Source organism: Psittacula echo (assembly GCF_963264785.1).
Source record: "Psittacula echo genome assembly, chromosome: 6".
In the NCBI taxonomy this organism is placed as follows: Eukaryota; Metazoa; Chordata; class Aves; order Psittaciformes; family Psittacidae; genus Psittacula; species Psittacula echo.
This window is the reverse complement of record NC_137743.1, coordinates 66384943-66405042: the sequence shown is the minus strand read 5'-3', so window position 1 is coordinate 66405042 and position 20100 is coordinate 66384943. Positions and strand designations below refer to the sequence as shown.

At 37.2% G+C, this 20100-nt stretch overlaps 1 protein-coding gene across 4 annotated transcripts in view; it reads right to left on the bottom strand.

The window, feature by feature from the left end:
- DYNC1I2 (dynein cytoplasmic 1 intermediate chain 2) overlaps window positions 1–18117 on the bottom strand; it is a 30954-nt gene extending 12837 nt beyond the window's left edge. Inside the window, exons 1-6 of one of the 4 annotated variants that reach the window (XM_080622136.1) lie at window positions 17708–18117; window positions 15900–16017; window positions 14418–14532; window positions 11004–11094; window positions 6727–6786; window positions 5348–5463 (exon numbers count right to left, since the gene is read on the bottom strand). In XM_080622136.1, the coding sequence (XP_080478262.1) occupies window positions 5348–5463; window positions 6727–6786; window positions 11004–11094; window positions 14418–14532; window positions 15900–16007 (490 nt within the window). In that variant the 5' untranslated portion in view covers window positions 16008–16017; window positions 17708–18117. Of the gene's footprint in view, window positions 1–5347; window positions 5464–6726; window positions 6787–11003; window positions 11095–14417; window positions 14533–15899; window positions 16018–17404; window positions 17521–17707 lie in introns of those variants that run through there. The other 3 variants (XM_080622137.1, XM_080622138.1, XM_080622139.1) reach the window with 3 other exon arrangements.
- Window positions 18118–20100: the final 1983 nt, after the last annotated feature.

Below are 20100 nucleotides of genomic sequence, written 5' to 3'. Positions count from 1 at the left end.
GAAATTCCGGTTTGGGTCACCCTGGGCACATTATTCTAGCTTTGAAAGTCCCAAATTAGAAATTTCAGCCCAACTTCCCATTAGTCATACTACACTGATTCTAAGTACCATTTTCAGTGACAGGAGTCAAATTCTCGTCAAATGCAGATGGTCAACCCCTTAGTGCTAAGTGACCTTCTAATCTACATATTTTATTCAAAAGATCATATAGTTGATTGCTCCTGCCTTTTAATGTTGAAACATAAATGGCATATATTATAGAGCTCTAAATTCCTTCATAGTACTTTCGCTGCACACAGCCAGCTGATATTACTGCATTTAAATGCAGGATACAGCACTTACTTTATTATTCTCAAAGTATCAGGCTTGAAATTGAAACATGTCATCTTACAGATTTATCTGTAACTACATAAATCTAAAACCTTCTCTCTAAAGAGAAGTCATATGCAAACCTTCTCATTAAGGGATCTGGGGGAAAAAAAACCCAACACCACAATGAAAAAAACAAATAAAACCCAACACATAACATAAACCCCACATGTACAAGTTCTTGACCTCATTATCCAAAACTAGGATGCTTTCTCACAGAAGTTTACAATGAGAAAAGGCTACACAAAGCTGTTGGACAACAAGAGGTAAGAATTTCCTGTTTTAATTACTTCCCTTGTCTTCTCTTTACCTTGAATGTACTTAATAACAGGTCAGGTGCTGGTATGTGCAAGGAATTGGCATAACAATAATATATTACCCAGCAAACACTGAAGGATTGGACATACTATTTCTGAAAAAGTTCCACATGAGTAAGTCAAGAACACATGATACAGTGGTGTACTGCATTTGTTTCAAGTCAGCATGTGGAAACCTTAAAGGCTCATCCTCTTTATTCATTATTAATGGTACCTACTGGAATTTTATGACACTTCATTCATTAGTATACCAAATACAATTTCACAATTGAAAAAAAGGCTATAAGATCTAGAAATAAGTCATAGCAGGGCCATGAAGACAGGAAATGGGACTCCATGTCACATCAACATACAGAAGAATATTCATTATAATATACTAAGGGATTAACTCCATGATATTTCTGACAGGTCAACAGGGGATCTAAGGTTACAAACAGAGCAAAAAAGACTGCATAAAAATAGCAGCTACTTTAATAGCTACACATTTCTTGTCAATGAATACTAAAAACCAGTTTAATGAACCACTGAATTTTTACTTCAAGTTAACATCAAAATTGTGATGTATTTTGGCAGGACAGAAGGAAAAGCAGTGCTGTAAATTAGGCTGCACCTAGCAATAACACTATGGAGTGAAGTTCCAGTTGTCTGAGTAATCTGTTGCTGCAGAGTAGGTTAATCAAAGTTAAATCATCTGTGAAATGGCTGGCTTTTGTTAAGCCGAATGTCTTCATATCAAGTTTTCCCATCTATATTTCACTGCACATTTTAAGGCATGTACAGGATAATGCATGAATATATAAGGGTCTGCTATTTCTTTTTAAAATATTAAAATCTAAAAATGCTGCATTCACTGTAACAGCATTCAAGAAGCCAATCCTATGCAGCACATTGTTATTACTCTAGGTCAGAATTAGAAGGACAAAAATGCTTAATATTTTCATTCTGCATCTTGGAGATAATAATTCCTCAAAGAGTGAAGCTAATGCAATAATACTATCTGCAGTTAGCTGTGATCACACAAACACAATATTGCAAAGCAGGACTAAATAACAAGTATCCCATTAGCCCAGGAAAAGCCCTAATTGTGACAGCTGAGCAGAGTCATATTCCCCTTTATGCCTACCTTTCTTTAGATCACCTACTACAAGAATTCATAACACATCCTTATTTGCCATACTGGCAATTAATTTCTTTCCACATGAATCTGAACAATATGTTAGCAAATCACAAAGGAAAAGATCAAAAAGTATAGGAGAAACAGTGTAGCAAGAGCTATAGAGAAAAAAGACTTATCACCAATGATGACAGTACTCTGTGTGGTGGCCAACATGGGGCCTGCAGAACATTGAGACATATACCAGAGTTCACATCTGAATTGTGTCTCTGTTGCTGAAACTGCTCCTGCTGCCTGCTAGAAAGAAATGAATGTATGAAGGGAACACAATTTCCAATGTATTTTCAGAGAGTACACCTGAAAATCTGCTGCCTGATAGAGCACGCCAAATAGAGGCCAAATAACAGCCCTAATAACCAGCTGACCACACCAACTAAAACAACATGTTCACCAAAATTGGACAATGAGGCAAGTAAGCAGCAGTGTTATATACAGCATCACGGGAAGTGAGAAATGGATTTAGAGAGTAGAAAAGGGGATGGCAAACCAAGGATGCTGGGGAATGGGGCACCTTAAACACAGGATGTTCATGTTATGATGATGACAAAAGTTGAAGTGTATTAATGGCATAGAGACATAGATGTTTAGGCTTATTAGTTAAGAAGTAAAGGGGAAGAGTATCAAGTATAGCACAACACATTTACCAAGCCAAAATGAAGTTATCTGGTCCCTAAACAAAAAAAATATGGCCATAGTTACTGTATATCAGAATGACAAAAACTGCTTTGCTATATTCCTCTGAACAATGATTTCTTCTTTTTCCCCATAATAAATACAGCTGCTACAGAAGGAGGGGAGTTGGAAGACTGAGGCTGGTCAAAATTCTGGAGAAACAAAAAACCACAGAAGTGTGAAAGAAAAAAAGAGTACTGAGGACAGACATGTGTCAGTATTTTCATCAAAGCAAGAAGTTTGAGAGCACCAAGACTGCTAACCCGGCACCATTTCTTATTATGGTTCTCCTTGGCCACTTGTATATATGGGACCTTGAGGAAAGGGCAGCTGTGGGTTACACTGACCATACGAAAAGCTCAGGAAACAAATATTGCAGATTTACCTTCTAAGTCTACTTTGGTTATGGGCATCTTCCTCCAAGAACTGTGAAACGTTTATTAACTTCAACTGAGTGACACGATTCAACCTACAGCACAACCTATAGAATAACTGTGCATCATACCTAATAAAACTGCTTCTGTTTTCCTTTGTTCAAAAGCACTTCTCCAACAGCATTTTAAAATCTCAAGATATGATACTCAAGAAAGCTCCAGTCCTTTTACAAGAAAGTGTGAACACTGGATCTAACCTAGTTGAGATGCAACTTGTTGCCGTACAAGGGAGCTACTGAATATTAACTGTATGTGTAAATTCAGTTGCAAGCTCAACTTTCAAGTGTACTTTGTAAGATTTTCTCTAGTTTACAGTATACTCACTAAACCAAACAAAAATCAACTTAAAATTGTGAGAAAAAAATAACGAGATGGAATATATCAGATTTAAATTTATCTAACTGCACTCTGAAAACTCAGCATATTGCTTTTGCCAATTGTTTTAAAGGCTTCAAAATTTGCATCCCAAAATCAAAATTTGTGACTTGATTTTTTTTTTTGAGGCAGGATGAATCTTTTCCTAAAGAAAACCTGTGTCCCCGTTCAGATGTCATCATAAATTGTGAACATAGAGATTAATTATGAATGTATTTAGGCAGTTCTAAGACAGACCTTAAGAAGACCCTTGACACTGAAATGATGAAAAAGCATCCCTAAGTGACTTTTGTGAAGTACACATACATAAAATTATGATGGCTCTCAAGCAAACAGTATTATTTTTAAGGTGGAATGGGTTAGGAGACAACATCTGCATTGAGAGAGCTTTCTGGTCAATAAAGAAAGGTAGATGACCCATCTTTCCCACTCAACTCCAATAAATCTCAACTACAGCCTATGTAAGGAGTATGAAACTAAGACTATACAATCCCAGGCAATTTCCACTGACAGCAGGCAGCAGTAGTAAAACCCTTCAAGCACATAAATTATGAACCAAGTCTTCAGATTCCATAGATAGAGGGGAGAAAAAAATCCTGAGGGAATAGAGAAAGGAAAAGTTAAGGGCACGGGAAAAATGAAAGCAGGAAAACCCCAAACGCCATCTGTGCGTTTATACAGATAAAATGCAGAATGGAAAAGAAACACAGGGAAAGAGCAGCTCTGTTATTCTGGCTCACTGAATAACGAAGTCTGAAACATCTGGTTTGTGCTCTGAGGACACACTGATCCCTTACACTGGATATCCAGAGGTAGCAAAAGAAACTTCTCAGCAGAGTGTTGTTGCAATTTACTTTCTTTTCCCTCCTCTCCCTCGCCCCCCAACTCTTTCACAGTGTCATTTGCATATTGCTAAACTTGCCAAAGTGACCTCAAGACACACCCCAGACAAGAGCAGCGTATGAATGTAGACTGGAGCAGCAACAACTCTGCACCACTTGTATTCCACTTTACACTCCCCATCACTTGCATTACACTTCCAAGTAAATTATACAGTTTTATGGAAAAAGCAGCATAAGATTTCAGCTGAGTATTCTCTTCGTGTTTCAAAAAGTGCTTCTATCTCCTTGCATAAACACCCAAAAGTTCACATACCAAAGAGTAAGAAAATTATGAATGTAGAATTAGGCCCTAAAACTGCTAGCAAAGACACATACTCAAAGTCAGTCATATTAAACAACTAAGAGACTGAGTTGTAAAACGACATGAAAAGTAGGTCAAGATTAGTATTGTTATTTGCAGCAAAATGCAAGTGTTTCAACATTGAAAATTAAATTTATTAGTCAGCTTTGGAAAAATTTCTTGTCTGAAAAGCAAACAAGTCATGACTGAAAGAAAGCATGTGTTCAGCTACTGAGAACAGAAATGGCACAGGTTAATAACGACATTAGTTCTGTCTTTTAAAACTCAGTGTATAAGTTCCAGGTATAAAAATTCAAATTCTTAAAAAGTGCGTGGGGTTAACTGCTAAGTTACCTTCAAGTAATTCTTAGGGATGTCATAACTGCAGAATATATCCCACTTACTTATTAGCTAATTAAGCAACTTCGTGTCTAATCTGAACATTACTAGAAGCAAGAAAATACTATGTATTAGTAATAAAAGTAATGTTAAATGAGATACAGAATGACAGTTAACACTTAAGCAACACATATAAATAATGGAATTTATATCAATTGCCTATAAATTGTCTCACATATAAATCTTTCATGTACCTTCTTAAGCTTCCAAATCACAAGTGCTCGTTCTAATTCTGTTATTATTATAATAAAAGAAAAATTAACTTAGATAGTGATAAGTTAGCCATTATGAATGTATTTAGGTAGTTTAAAGACAGACCTTAAGACAACCCTTGACACTGAAATGATGGAAAAAACATCTGTAAATGACTTTTGTGAAGTGCACATACATAAAATGATGATGGCCCTCAAAAAAGCAGTATTCACCTTCCTTTGGCTGAGTCATAACAGGTGTTTGCGTCTCCTTTGTATATGTAACAACTTCTCGAGGAGGAAAATCAACTTGTGTAATTTTGGCCATTCCAAGTTTAACAGGTCCACGTCTAAAAGAAGTTAATAGAGAAATCAGAAAAAACATTCAATATTTATGAATTAATTCACATTTTGTCTAATACCCAAGAATACCCAAGTCACCATGTAACAGCACTGCTTAGCCAAAATCCAGTGGAAATTTAACTCTGAAGAAGTCATATAGCTATGACTAATATTTTATTATCATTATTATTTAAAATGAGTAGCTATTTATAAATCTGCAACAAAAAGGAAGACCTGCATATATATAAATATCTGGATTTTAGTATATAATTTTAAAGTTTTGCTCTTTGTGGTTGACTAGGATACTGTTAAATTTATGACATCCCTATTTTCACTGGAACAGATCTGCTCACAAGTCACATTTGTACAGAAACAGTACTAGGATTTTAAAACTTAAAAAAATAGCTTAGGTATTCTGAAGGAAAACACATTTTTTTAGTCCTTTTAACTTTGCTGCCCTTTTTTGTCTTCATCTAAGATACTATTTTAAATGCAGAGCTGCAAATCTGATCTGAGACTCACACACTGACAAATGATTTATCTGTAAGACATTACTTCAGAATAAGACACTGAAAATGTCTGAGCCTTCTGACTTCAGTTTATGGAAGATCCTATAAATGCAGATACAGCTAGTATCAAGCTACAGTGCGCAATGTACTTCCAAAACACAATGACTGAATTTTTCCACACATTAATTCAGTCATTGTAGTTTCCTATAAAAGCTAATTTCAGTATGCATTGTAGTAACACTGCAATGTTCTAACAACAATTTACCTGTATCAAATTTAATTTCTTATCCACCCCTCTCCTTAGATAAACGCAGATAAAAAAAAGAGTAACCCCTTTTGAAACGTTTTGGTGGGCAGAATCATAATTCTTACAGCACAATATGGGCTTTAGTAAGTGCTTATAATATGCTTCTAAAAGCTGCAGCACAAAAAAAAAAAGGGAGCTACTCTGTTTTTAAAATACAGTTATTCTAAGTTTTCTTAGTTTAAAGAAATGACATCTTGAAGCTTATATTTTATCAAAGACTCAAGAAAAGCACAAATAAGTATTGTTATCAGAAATATGTATCTTATGTATATTAAGTAATAAAAAACTTTCCCACTGCAAGCAAACTGCACTAAGTCTAACGATAGTGAATTTCTGTTATTACAGAACAGTCCTTTAACAACAACTTGAAGTCTTACATTTAAAAAAAAAAAAAAAAAAAAAAGCTCTTATCCATAAGTACATGAAAGAGGGAATATAAGAAATCTATGCAATACCCCAGATCGGAATCAGAGTGGAGCTGAAGAACTGATGGATCAGTATCCCAATGCAGCGTCCTGACACCCCAGGTTGAACAATCATGCAGCATTAGCAAAAAAGGCCAGAGATTAGTGAAGCAAATACACGCTATGAAATGCTAGAGTTACAGTAAGCTTACAATTATTTCGTTGTTCACAAGAAACAAAGCAATGTAACATCAGTTAAGGGAAATTCAGCAAACATTCAGTGCAATAATACATGCAGTAAATACAAAAGTTAAAAAGCAAACACAGAATTCAGAGCTATTAGAAAAGAAATCATTTTTAAAAGATTGAAAGTTAAAGATCTGCAAACAAATATGGCATTTATGAGAGGCAAACAAAAATATTTTTAATACTGACAAGAACCATTAAAAACTTTCTTTTAATTCCTTTTAAAATCTGTTCAGATTTGTTCATGTCATATGAAGACAGATTTGTAAACATAATGCAATCCTGCCCAGAGCAGTAAATATGTGGAGGAAACTCTCATATTGGTAAAGGAAATGAATCAACACATAAGCCTCGTGGTAGCAGGGCAAAAATGTACTTCCATTGGGATAGAGAACTGCTAGAGTTTCCAAGATGTGACACTGCAGTAATTATGGGTTAAGCACTGCCTTGGGCTTGTAAGTGTCATCTGATTTAGAGCCAGCACCATTTAAGGTATCTAAATCACTTAGAAATAGTGGGCTTTGTATTAATAACACGTTTCAGAGTCATGTATAGTAACGAACAGAATAGATCCATTTCAAGTCACTTTTGATCAGAAGAAATATGCAGGGAGAAATAAATCTTCCCTCTCCCTTCATTGTTAGCCTTCATGCCTTCTCTGCACATTTTAATTTAGTCTACTGCCTGCTACCAGGCTTAGAGATTTTAAAAACAAGATTATATGAGAGATTAACAGATGAACATATGTGGGTTTTCTGATATTCTTAGATGCTATTATATTTTTATAAAAAACATATATTTTACTATGATAAGTCAATAAAATGTAATTCTACATGTCATTCCCATGCATGGTAATGCTCTTATAAACCAAGTCCAGAATTCCAAAGGTAAAGTTAACCTCAAAAGCATACAGGCAATGCCATAGAAGTTCCTAGGTATGGGTGTATCACGCACTACCTTGTTCTTGTAGGAAGTATGCATTAAAATAATTAGTTATAATTCAATTAAGAATTACAAATCCATGTGCTTATATCTGGCAAATCATTCTACATAACTGCTACTGCATCTGCAGCAGTAACTTAGCAATAAATCTGTAATACATTTCCGTATCTTTTGTGCATCAGAAAGCGCACCATTTAACATGAAATCAATTACTTTGAGTACACTTATTCTTTAGGTCTCTACTATTTTTCTTGACAATATAGGTTTAAGATTGAAGTTTAATTTGGTGCCTGAAACTTCAAGCTGGACATTGCTTGTGTTGTTTCATATATAAAAAAAAAAAACAAACCCAAACCAAGCCACCAAACAGCCACCCCAACCTTCATGTTGCTTCTGCGAAGGACTGCTTATCTACAGATCCAAATGCTGCATTACCACAGTATTTGTCAAACATTTTCTCAACTTTTTCAAACCCACTTGAGAGAAACGTGGGGAAAACACTATGAATTTAAAAGGCTCCAAATTTTGTCCCTGCTTAATATATAGCCTTTACTGAGGTAACTTTCATGCTTTGAAAGCATTCCTTTAACTTGCAACAGTTGCTTTGGTTGTACTAGGGATAGCCTGCCTTTTAAAATAATTCAAGTCAACAAGCAGTACACGTTATAGTTAAATGTTTCTCAGAGATATTCTTTTAAAATAAAGGTAACATTCCCAGATAAAATTAATCTATTATATGTGTACCAAAACTGTGTACTGTTCCTTTTGCTTCTGGATGTTTGTTATGTCTTAAGTTAAATGAATTTGTCTACAAGCTTCAGTGAACAGGAGTTCCTACTCTTCCATATACACCCTAGCTTCTCTGTATCCAGGCTATATCTCTAGAAAGGATTTTCTGAATTTAAAATAATTCTATGAAGCATCCACCTAATCCAAAAGTAAACCAACTGTATTCATTTCCAGTTTTAAATGTATATTCTTAACTGAGGAAACGAGAGAAAGAACAGTATCAAACTGGGTACCAAAACTCTTTGCTCATGAAAATAAAGCAAGACAGATGGAAGAAACAGCAGGAACACAGTCTGAACACTACTCTACTAATTACTAAGTAAGATATTGGCAAGATTCAGAACCATAGAGACAAGATTGCATTAACAAAGGAGATCATCTTTGTAATATATAGCTGCAGCATGACAAGAGAACAAATGGCTACAGACCAGAGAAAATAACCAAATCTGGCACAATGCACTAATGTGAAGAGCTTTTTAAGATTATCACGGATAGCAGAACAACTTGGGTGTTATAACACATATGAAATGTGAAATACCAGGTATAATGCTAACGGATATCACACATTCCAACTTTTCCCATTAACTTTCAGGTTCTTCAGGGGAAGAACATTATCTAGTGGTCTGAAAATGAGCAAGAGGACTTTAACAGTGACTCTATATAGCCTTTAATTTAGCTATACATTCATACCTCTACACTTTCAAGACCACAATCTTTTTATGATTCCACATCTGGGAAATTGTCAAAAGACAGATTTAGTTTTAAAGCTTGCAAATGCATGAAGCTACAGAGGCTTACAGTACAAGTTTTCTCAAGGCTTTGTAAGAAAATGTATGCCTACAACATAACATTACTATGCTTGAGGAACACACAATCAGAGAGCACAGCACACCTATGAGGTGAAGATAAATTCAGTACACAATGTGGTGTTCAATTCAAGATACACGGCCTATACATATTGTTTCACATTGAACTTGTGTGAATGGAAAGATTTCTTTTTTATTTTATAAAAAAGTAATCATAATTATTTTTCTTTTAAACACTGAATTTAAATATGAGATGACAATTTAATAAGCAATAATCACAGATCTCAAACAATTTTAAACTTGCTTGGTAGTTAAGGAACAATTATATTGCTTTTTTATTAACATGACAGGTGAACTTCAATTGCATAGTGAATAATCTATGCACAAGATCACACCTGGGCACTGTTAAAATGATTAAAAAAAAAGTTTCGGTTGGTATCTGCTGACTAAAGTGTTCTCTCTATTTTAACTTACAAATATGCACCTTGTAAGCTTTGCTCAGGCCATTAAACTCTTGAATGTTTTCAGATTAAGATTGTACATACTTATATGTGCATAATCCACATGCTTACAAGACGTAACTGCAGTTTTCTTAAGAGGTTTCAAAGCAGTGTATTTAGTCTTTCTCCAGAACAACTACTCACATAATCAGAGAAGTATCCGATAACTGCTTTAGTTACTGTGCTTTAACTAAACTTTACCCCCAATGCATACTCAATAAATTTTAAGTAAGTGACTTTAATTTGCTGAGAAAATATGAGCTACCACTGTTAATAGCCAAAACTGCTCTTATTCACAGACTGTGCATGAGAACAGAAACGCCATTTGGAAGTAGCGTGTCCCACCTTATCATCATATATCACTACTGTGAATTAGTTGAACAGAAATATTTATCTGACTCCTTATAGCAGATAAAACTCAAACTGCACAAAAAAAAGGGTCAAACAGATGCAGCAAGTACTGGAACTGGAAAAAAAACAACCCTGTGGCTGCACTAAGATGGTGCTGTGTTTTGGCCAAATGAGAGAGATTAAGTGGTATAGTTGCGTTACAGGAATGACTGCAAAGTGAAATCATGAGAAATATTGTTCTGAGTAAGAGGTGGGGAAATTAAAATCAGAAGCAATGCAATGTTTGTAGACAGTATTTTTTATTAGACCAGCTAGAATAGAGGGGAAAAAAGGAAACAGCCTATTATCCACACACACTCTCCTTTAGAAAAAGCTGGGAAGAGCCCAGAAGTTGGACTTCTCCAGTTTTCTATTGTCCTGAGACATTCACGCTTACAAGAACATTATAAGACAGACTCAATACCACTTTTAACTTGGAACTCTATACAGCTCCACATTAATGATGGCAATTTCAAATTAGCAAGTGTAGTTGTATTTCAAATTTTAAAGGACTTGTGTAAAAGTTACTGTTCACAGATTCAGCACTGTAACCTCATGTTATTATAATCAAGTAATTAACCTTGATTTCTTCTAAAGCTTAATTATTCAGAATCTGAGTATTAAGCAAAGGAGCATGACAAGGAAAATGACGTACCTAGATCCAACAGCGCCATCACCAGAGTCCTGGCTTCCAGCCTCGCTTGGTGTACTCACAGATTTGGAAGATGGAGAAGTAGGAGGAGGGACTAAATAGTGAAACAGACAGGTATCCGCTGTTACTATTCGCAGAGGTTGCACAGCTTAGGATGTTTTAAAATTAATTTAACATGAAGTATTAAAAAAAAAAAAAAGTGATGGCAAACAAAATATACATGGATGAAAATGAACAGTAGAAAGAGAGGGGAAAAGACAATGTTAACAATTCATGCTGGACTTTCATGCAGTTGTTTGGCATTTATGCACTTTGAGCATAAAAAAAGACATGGAGGGAAAGACAGTTAAGAGAAAATGAATTGAAAATATATTTTTAAACTGAACTTCTGACAAATGATGGCATCAATTTTCAAAGGACAACTTCCACTAAACAACATTGCTTAAACATAAATGATGATAGTTGTTAATATAATTTTGAAATCAGTTTTTCTTAAAAATTAGCCACTGAATGTATTTAATTGGCAATGTTGCTTCTAAATATATAATCACCAAAGTGTGGTACAAAAGAACTGGCTTTGTCACACAGCACACTTTACTTCTGTTCTAGTTTGAATCAAATCAATGTAAATCCTGTGTATTACAACAAAAAGTTTCCAGAGTTTGGTTTTGGGAGATTTTTCTGGGTTTTTTTCTTTTTACTTGACAAAAAAAAAAAAATAAAAAAAATAGTAGTGTTATACTGAAACTTTTTCCTAAAAGTCAGTTAATTTTCAGCATGTAGATGAAGACTGCAAAAAAACATTTAAAAAGCAACATACTTTTTGGACCTGATACATTAAAGTGAATGATATAATGCAATCTGATGCAAACACAAAGCTATTTTGACATTTTTTTCTACTTTTCAGAAATAGTGCAACTCATTTAATGAAACTTAGGTTTATGCTTAAGAATCAGGGTTTGTGTTGAAGGTCCTTACATACTTCATTTTTCAGCAATATGTAAAATGTTCATAGAACACATTAACTCCTCAGCAACCCTTAAAATGAACCTGTAATCTACTGAACAAAAGTTCTGTATAAAAATTGGGATCCACTCTGTTAGGGGTCAGGCAAAGGAGAATTCTGAACTTAGATCTGCAATATTTTTAAAGATCACAGGTACACTGTGAATTCTGAAGCACGTTTGCACCCCATCCCAAAGCAGAGACATGATTCTGGTTGATGAAAAAAATATACCCTAGAAATTTACAAAACTACAGTGAATTCTTTAATTTATTGAAAATTCATTCCTCCTACAGGAGAGACTTTTATGTAGAACTATACTTCATAAACTTATACTTACACATAGTTAGACTTTATACTTATATTTATATAAATATGAGTGTATATGAGTGTGTATAAATATATACATATATATTCTTCAATCCATCATCACCATTACCAAATAATTTATACTAAAGGAAATTCCCACATTATTTTTGTGCATTACCAGAAACGACAACATTTTAATGTCACTCTCAATTAAAGTGACATTAGAAACATATCTTGTTACCATTTACAGAAGTCAGGCAGCACGGCCAAAAGAATCCATTAACTTAGTTTTGATGCTACAGTGCCCTCTCGTGGGGCAAACCGTTTTGAAGAAAAGCTTCCTATTAGTGAGGTGAAACCTATTTAAAGATCAACAGTCTTAAAAAAAGACCAAATAAAAATCCACCTACCCCAAAGAAGGATGAAAAAGGATTTTGGTTCACTAACTTATGCCTTCCTATACAACCAGGATGGTAGATATCAAAAGCATACTTACATTGTTAAGGCCCCTTCTCCCATAAGAGAGCTACCTTACTCCAGCAGTTAACAGGAGAGGAATTGCGTTCATAATTTTTGATACAAGTTGCTATAAAGGAATCTAACCTCAAGCTATCCACCTACACCAACTATGAAAGCTCAAGTTATCTGTACACCAAGCTGGTCAGCTGTGAGTTAGCTTCAGCTCAGGCATACAATCACTGTACTATCATACTCGGCCAGTATCCAGTCAGCAGACCACATCCAAGGCTAGGCATGCTACCATGCCTACCGAGTAGGACATTTTAGCTTGATTTAGGATCCAAATTGGATCTGAGTATCTTGACAGAAGACAGAATGAATTCCATGCATATCTATGTACATGTATGTTGAAATGTGTGGTTAAGCAGATGCTCAATGGAATTTAACACAATATTCACGGGGTATGCCCCAGTCTTACACGCCAGCACCCCAAAGAGCTTTTCATGCAAGTATGCTAAGTCTATGCAGTGACTTGCTTTAAGGACTCACTATCCTGTGGTTTTTAGGTTCCCCCTCACAGACTTAAAAAGCCACCACCAACAATCCATTTCTGGCAGAGTCTCACCAGCTGCCTGAACACAACCTCACACAAGAAAGCATTCAACTATCAGTCTGACAAACAAAACCTCTAGCAGGTAAGATCTGATGATTTAAAGTGCTGTACATTAGACCTAACACAGCTCAAATTCTCTAAATAGCATTCTCTAAACTGTGAGAACAGTTCAAGCTACTAAAAATTACTGTAGTGGCAGTTAGAATGGGAGCAGCTATAATGCTTCTTATGCCACATTCACACTTGAGGACTATGCAAAAACAATTATGAAGATACAGCTGCAGATAAGCCTTATCTGTAACAAATTATTTTTATTTGCAAACCCAGTTGAAATAGACATTCATCATTGAGCCAAACTGAAAAGTAAGTTTTAAACCCCTTAGGTTTCAGAGATAGAGTCAAAAAGTGGAATTGAATTATTACCCTTTTCATTTTCATCTCCCAGAAATATGTGGCTATGTAAAGGAAAAAAGCAACAACCAATATGCTAACCCATCCAAGAGTGGCACAGATATGAATCATAAAACTAAACTACCAAGGATGATATTTAGCCTTGCTATTAGTCCATCAAAGTCCGGTATTTGAGATAAGGAAAATCAGGGTGCAAAAGAGGCAGAAAGGAAATAAGCCAAGTGTGCACAAAAATAGCATAACTAAAATTCAGTATTATGAAAAAGAAAAAGAAAAAAATACAGATGAATAACATGCAGGGAAAATAAAAAAAATAAAAAAAGATCAACAAATACATGATGTTTATGCATTTCAACTAAAAAACTCCAAATAATCCACTAAGTGTAAAACATACATTTTATAAAATAGCAATGCTCACTGAAGCACATCACTCAACATTTATAACAGAGATCATGCAGGACAAACCCCAGACATGTATACCCCAAAAAACAATGGCAAGAGAACTTTCATGCCAGCTGTAGAAATACCACAATCCTAACAAAATCAAACCACCACCAACCCCCCCCAAACCACACCCAAAGAACACCAAACATTTATCTCAAATAAATATTAACATTCCTACCAACAGGAGACTCAGGTGTCAACCCCATGCTCTGAAGTAATGCTTCAGCTTCTCTTCTCTTCTTTTCAAGATCAGATTCTTCTTGTACAGGAAGGACTTCTTTCTTCTGATCAGTCTATAAATTATTCAATAATTAAGTTACAGCATTTACCAGATATTAAAAATAGTTTTATTTCTTTTTTGAGATCTCATAGTAGTTTTTTTTATACTACTGAAATCTATCATCCTACAGGTTAGACGTTTGACTCTAATAATTATGTTGATCCTTTCTGTAGGTAGAGCAAGCAACAGACAGGAATCACAAAATTCTGCAGCTTTGGTACTGCCTTTAAAAGGCATATATAACATGCAAAAGGTGTCTTCTCATTTGTCAAAATGACTGACACTTCGTAAGATCATGAATACCTCTTTCACACTAATAGCAAGCATTGTAAAATTAAAAGACTGAAAGAAAATGTATTGTATACCTGTGTATAAAAGTATTTAAAAGACACAGTCATATGGTTCTGATTTTGAAATGACAACAGTGTCAAATAAAACACTGTAAGGTTAGAATGACAGTAAGAGACACCCCTCTTCAGTCAAGAAGGTATTAGGACACTTGGCTAGATAGAGTACATACTGAAGTGCACAGCAATTAAGAAAATGTCTAAGATGTAAAAGTGGGGATGTGATAAGCTAGTGCATCACATGTGGAATCTCAGAGGCAATACATTGTTAAAAGATCATCAGAACATAGCCTGAGATATTTCTCCCTCCTTTTTGTCTGAGTCATGTAGCTGGCAGCTGCCCAGTCCTCAGTCATGTGCTGATGTAGAATATATACAAGATCACAACCAAAACACAGAGTCTTGAAAAAGTACCCCAAATCACCAAAATATTCCAGCAAAAGTTCTTTTACAATGTATAATTTGCATTCAGGAGAAACACAGTAATAAATCACTGATTGTCACATACTTTAGCAGAGAGAAGACTATTAACAAATCAAGTTAGTTTGTGTATATGCTACACAAGTAGCATACACAACCCTAGTGTTGCTTTGAATTTAAAATTCAGGCTAAAAACTAGTCAAAGAGCAGAAGAATTTAGCACATTGTTTATAGAATAACAATACTGATGGTCAGACAATTCCTATGGACATCCTTAGGACTGCACTTCAGAAGTATGTTCTCTAACACCATCACAACTCATTAAGCAGAGGTTTTGTGCAATACTTCACAGTGATTAATGGTATCCCCACACACACAAGTAGTTCTAGAAATCAAAACTTTATGCAAGTGTAGGATTAAAAAATAAATTTAAATCTAACTTGTCATATGGATAATTCTAAAGAAAACAGTAGGTGTTTGCTCTTATCAGAAAACAGAAGTGTTACATTTGCATCAGCAACCAATCATTAAACAGACACTCCCTGAATAACATGCAGCAAATGTTGTTAACCTACTCTTATATTTTGGACAAGTTAACATGTAAATTTCTTACTTCTTTCTTCTTTCTTTCCTCCTCCTTTCTTTTCTTCTCTTCTCTGATTTGAGCTAATCGCTGTTTCTTGCGCTCCAACTCTGCCTTCAGTTCACTTTTGTCAGACATGGCTGGAACCCTGAACAACAGAAAGCGTACCACCGGTTCATTTTGGTTTGGGATCTTTATTATTGTTTTTCTCTCAGTTAGTTTTTTGTTGTTGTTGCTGATTTGTTAAGATTGCAGCTTTCCTTTAAAGAGGCTACACTAGCTTACCTAAACCAGAACTCCAAAAAGTCTTCAAATAATAATACCCCCCCACACACACATTTCCATTTCTGTATTTGTTTCACTTAACACAGTCTCAATACTAAATGATTGATTTAAAGCAGCACTATGATATGGTGACAGGTCACCCAAGGCAGTTCTGACACTGCTTGAAGGAATCGCTTTGAAAGAAACGTTAGGCACTGAACATGGGATTATCTGATCTTCATATAGGATTTGGTACAGTTACAGACTGAACTATGAGATTGAAAATAACAAAGAGAGTAGCAGCACAGCATCTGCCTTTTACTTTTCACTTCAACAGTTTAAATATTGACATGCTATAACTTAGGAGTATGTAAGCTATATATATATATTTCTGTATTCAGCTGGAGGATTCAAAATATAGATTTATTAAAATATTTACTAGGATTACTATAAATAACAAGGCAAAGTAAGTAAAAGCATGGTGGTCAAAAAAACCCCTGTAAAGTATGCGCATTACCAATTCGTCCCCAGCCTTTTTTTGTAAATTGCTGGTAGATCTTTTAAGACACAAATTCTACAGAAAGCTTTGCTACATAACTGATTCAATTAAATATAGACAACAAGGTCAAAAATAAAAGGCGGGGAAAAAAAGTGCCACTTTGTAACAAAGACCTTAGAACAGAGGTGGAGAAAACTCTGTGAGAGGGCTGAGTGAATAAAAGCTTAACTTTACTGTTTTTAAGCAAATCCAAATCTGTAAAAAAGTGCAGAAATGGTTCTGTAACAGACAAAAGATCCGTAAATGCTTTTACACTAATCTTGATAACACATATACCAGAACAAACAATAGCAATATAGCTTTTATAATAACATAACTATCCACCAATTCAGTATTAAGAATTCCTGCATAGCATATCTAAGCATAGAAAAGGATACAAAATGATGCAAGCCTCGTACATCTACCCCAATATACTTAGTAGTAGGCACACTGGGGTAAGTGTATGTATGCCTCCGTGTTGCTTGCAAGCATTTAAGCACTGATAAAATACATAACACACCCACACCACACGACACAACCCCATTTCGGCATTTTCAACTAGCACTCTAGCGTCGCTTTAGAGCAGCTCCGGGAACGCGCACTGTCACCACACCATGGATTTCCTGCCCCACCCGTCATGCTAACACCACCCGAGGAAAGCAAAGCGGAACAAACTGAGCCATCCCCGCGGGAAGGGGAAGGGGAAGGGAAAGAAGAGCACACCACACCCCACCTTCCGATGACAGCAGCAGTAACCAGGTGCCGCCAAGCTCAAGTTCTGCACCCAAACCTCTCACAGGCCGCACTGGAGAGGGAACCCTGACAGGATCCTACCTCACCCTAGGCCCTGGAAAAAGCAGCAGCACCACAAGAGCAAACCCATACCCTCTCCCACTTAGAGGGCCGAGCCCAGGAGCGGGCTGGCCCGGCCCCACCCTGTTGCCGCGCCCCTCAATCGACAGGGCGAGACTGAGCGACAGCGGGTTCCCTTCCACAAGGAGGCAGTGGCGCTGAGCCGCTGCGGGACCCCGCGCACCTGCAGCGGGACCTCCTCCAGTTCCAGGCACTCTCGGCCGCACGTCCCGCTCCGCTTCCGCCGCTCCACAAAGGCGCCGACAGCTGACAGGCGGTAGCCTACGGCGGGTGCCAAGGATCAAACCAGCTCTGCAAGCGTTGCGGGGTGCGCAGGAACTTACGAGAACTGCAGACGGATACGGAGGCCTGTACAGTACCGCGAGGCGCTCACGGGGAAGCGCGCTGACAGGAATTCACACGGGGAACAACTGAAGCAACAAGGGAATGGGGCGCTTCCAGAGGCCGAGCTCTGAAGCCGTCCCGCGCAGCGCTGGTGAAGCGGCTCTGAGAACAACGATGCCCAACATGCAGCGCGCCCCGCTGGGCGGGCCTCGCCCGCAGGGCCCTAAAGCGGGAGTGTGGCACGGCCGCGCGAGGCATGATGGGAGCTGTAGTCTTTGGGGGGTGGGACGCGGCTCGGCACACATTAGCAGCTACCCGCAGCGTGTCAGCGGGCGCGAGGGCTAATGACAGGGCCAGACAGGGAGCACGGCGCTCGCGCATGCGCGCCCTGCTTTGGTTCCCTCGCGGCGGTCGTACCGGTGTCTCGCGGTGCCGCCTCGTGGTAGGGGTGGGTCTCGCAGCTGGGCCTCGCGCCCGTGGCGTCGGGCGGCTCTGAGCGGCAGCGCTGTCTCCTTCGATTCGGCTTCCGATGAGGAGACGGACTGGGCAGCAGGATTCTAATCGTAGGCTGAGCAGGCCAGTAGCCATGGTCGCTCTAGTGGCCTGAGGATAAAATGTGTAGAAGCCTGGTCAGGCTAGGGACTGAATTGCCCACGCTGAATCCACTTGGCATGGATGTCAGCAAGCGGAGTTCAGTTGTCAGGTTGATGTGGTGTTAACACGTCAGCAGACGGCTTCATTGCGTGCTGAACGCGGCAAAGCGGTGCCAAACCCACACTGCACCGATGAGCGCCACACTGGAATGAAGTTACACACTTCATTTTGATACAAGTGCCAACAAGTGTAAGGGACTTCGCTGTTCCCCACTCCATCCGGAATTAATGATTGTATTGCCACATATATCCTGTGGAAGCATGAAGTTTTCCTGCCTTACTTCATAACTGCTCAGCTAGTGCTAGTGACTGCTGTCTCAATGAAGTGCTTGTTTCCTCAGGCTGCTGATCTTCCAAAACGGTGCTTGCCAAAGCAGAATTAATACGGACAGCTCCTATAATTGAAGTGCGGCATCTCTTCACAACACTGTGCAAAATGAAGTTTTTGAGGTAATAGCTATCAGCTCCAGAGAGGGTTTATTTCTCTGCTATTACAAGTTGAAATAGTTTATTTAAAGTCACTGGCTTTACAAACATTTATGTCTGGTGAGTATATTTTCTGAACTCCCGCTGACCAGCACTGGAAAAGGACTGCATTCGCAGTTAGCCTCTGTCAGGCAGCAATGTTACGTATCATAGACTGAACAGGTTGGTGAGTGCTTTGCTGGGAAAGCTCCCAGGAGAACTTCAATTGCTGCAGGAATCAGTGTTGATTACTTACTCCTCTGTCATCTTCCATGTGAGATGGAGTTCATACTATACCTTAAGAAAAATTAGAAAAACTGTGTGTTGTCTAGATGGCTTCTGATCATTGAATAACCCCCATGCATTTCATAAGAGTATGGGTGTAACCATTCAGAAAAACTATAAGTGAACTGTCAAAGAAAATTGTATGATGTGCAGAAGAAGGGGTTGCATTTTTCTTCAGAGGTGGAAATATGAAGATGACAGTAATGAAGTTCCACAAACGGCTGTTGTCTTTGAGTTTATTTGCCAGAATTTTCTAATATCGTACAATAATGCATGCACCTCAGAACAGGAATGTGTGTTTAATTTCTGTGTTTCACATACGCTTCTTGTTTGGTCATAAAATACCTAGTTTGTATTTTAAGCTTTCCAGTAATATTTTTCAAGTTTACATTTAAAATCATGAATGTAGGAGCCAGATATTTCACATCTGTACTGAATTCAGCTGGTTTATTTTTGGTAATTGATATTCATTTATTTATTTTTGAATTGATATTAATTGATATTAATTGATATTAATTGATATTCAATTATTTATTTTTGGTAATTGATCTTCAAGGCTGAAGTGTATTTCTTGGTCCTGAACCAACATATATCTGCTGAAAGTTGTGTTACTATTTTTTACGTTAGTCCTTCATTTTAGAACACACAAATTATAATAGCTAATTTTTGCAGCTGACACCCCCATTTTTCTTTGTAAATGATAGCCATAGTTTCCAATAGTGGGGTCAGTTTAGCAGTGACACTGACACTGAGAGAATGCTAACTGTACCAGGTACGTTTGTGATTTTTTTAGCAGTCATTGATCTCACAAGTAATATCAGTTTAAATG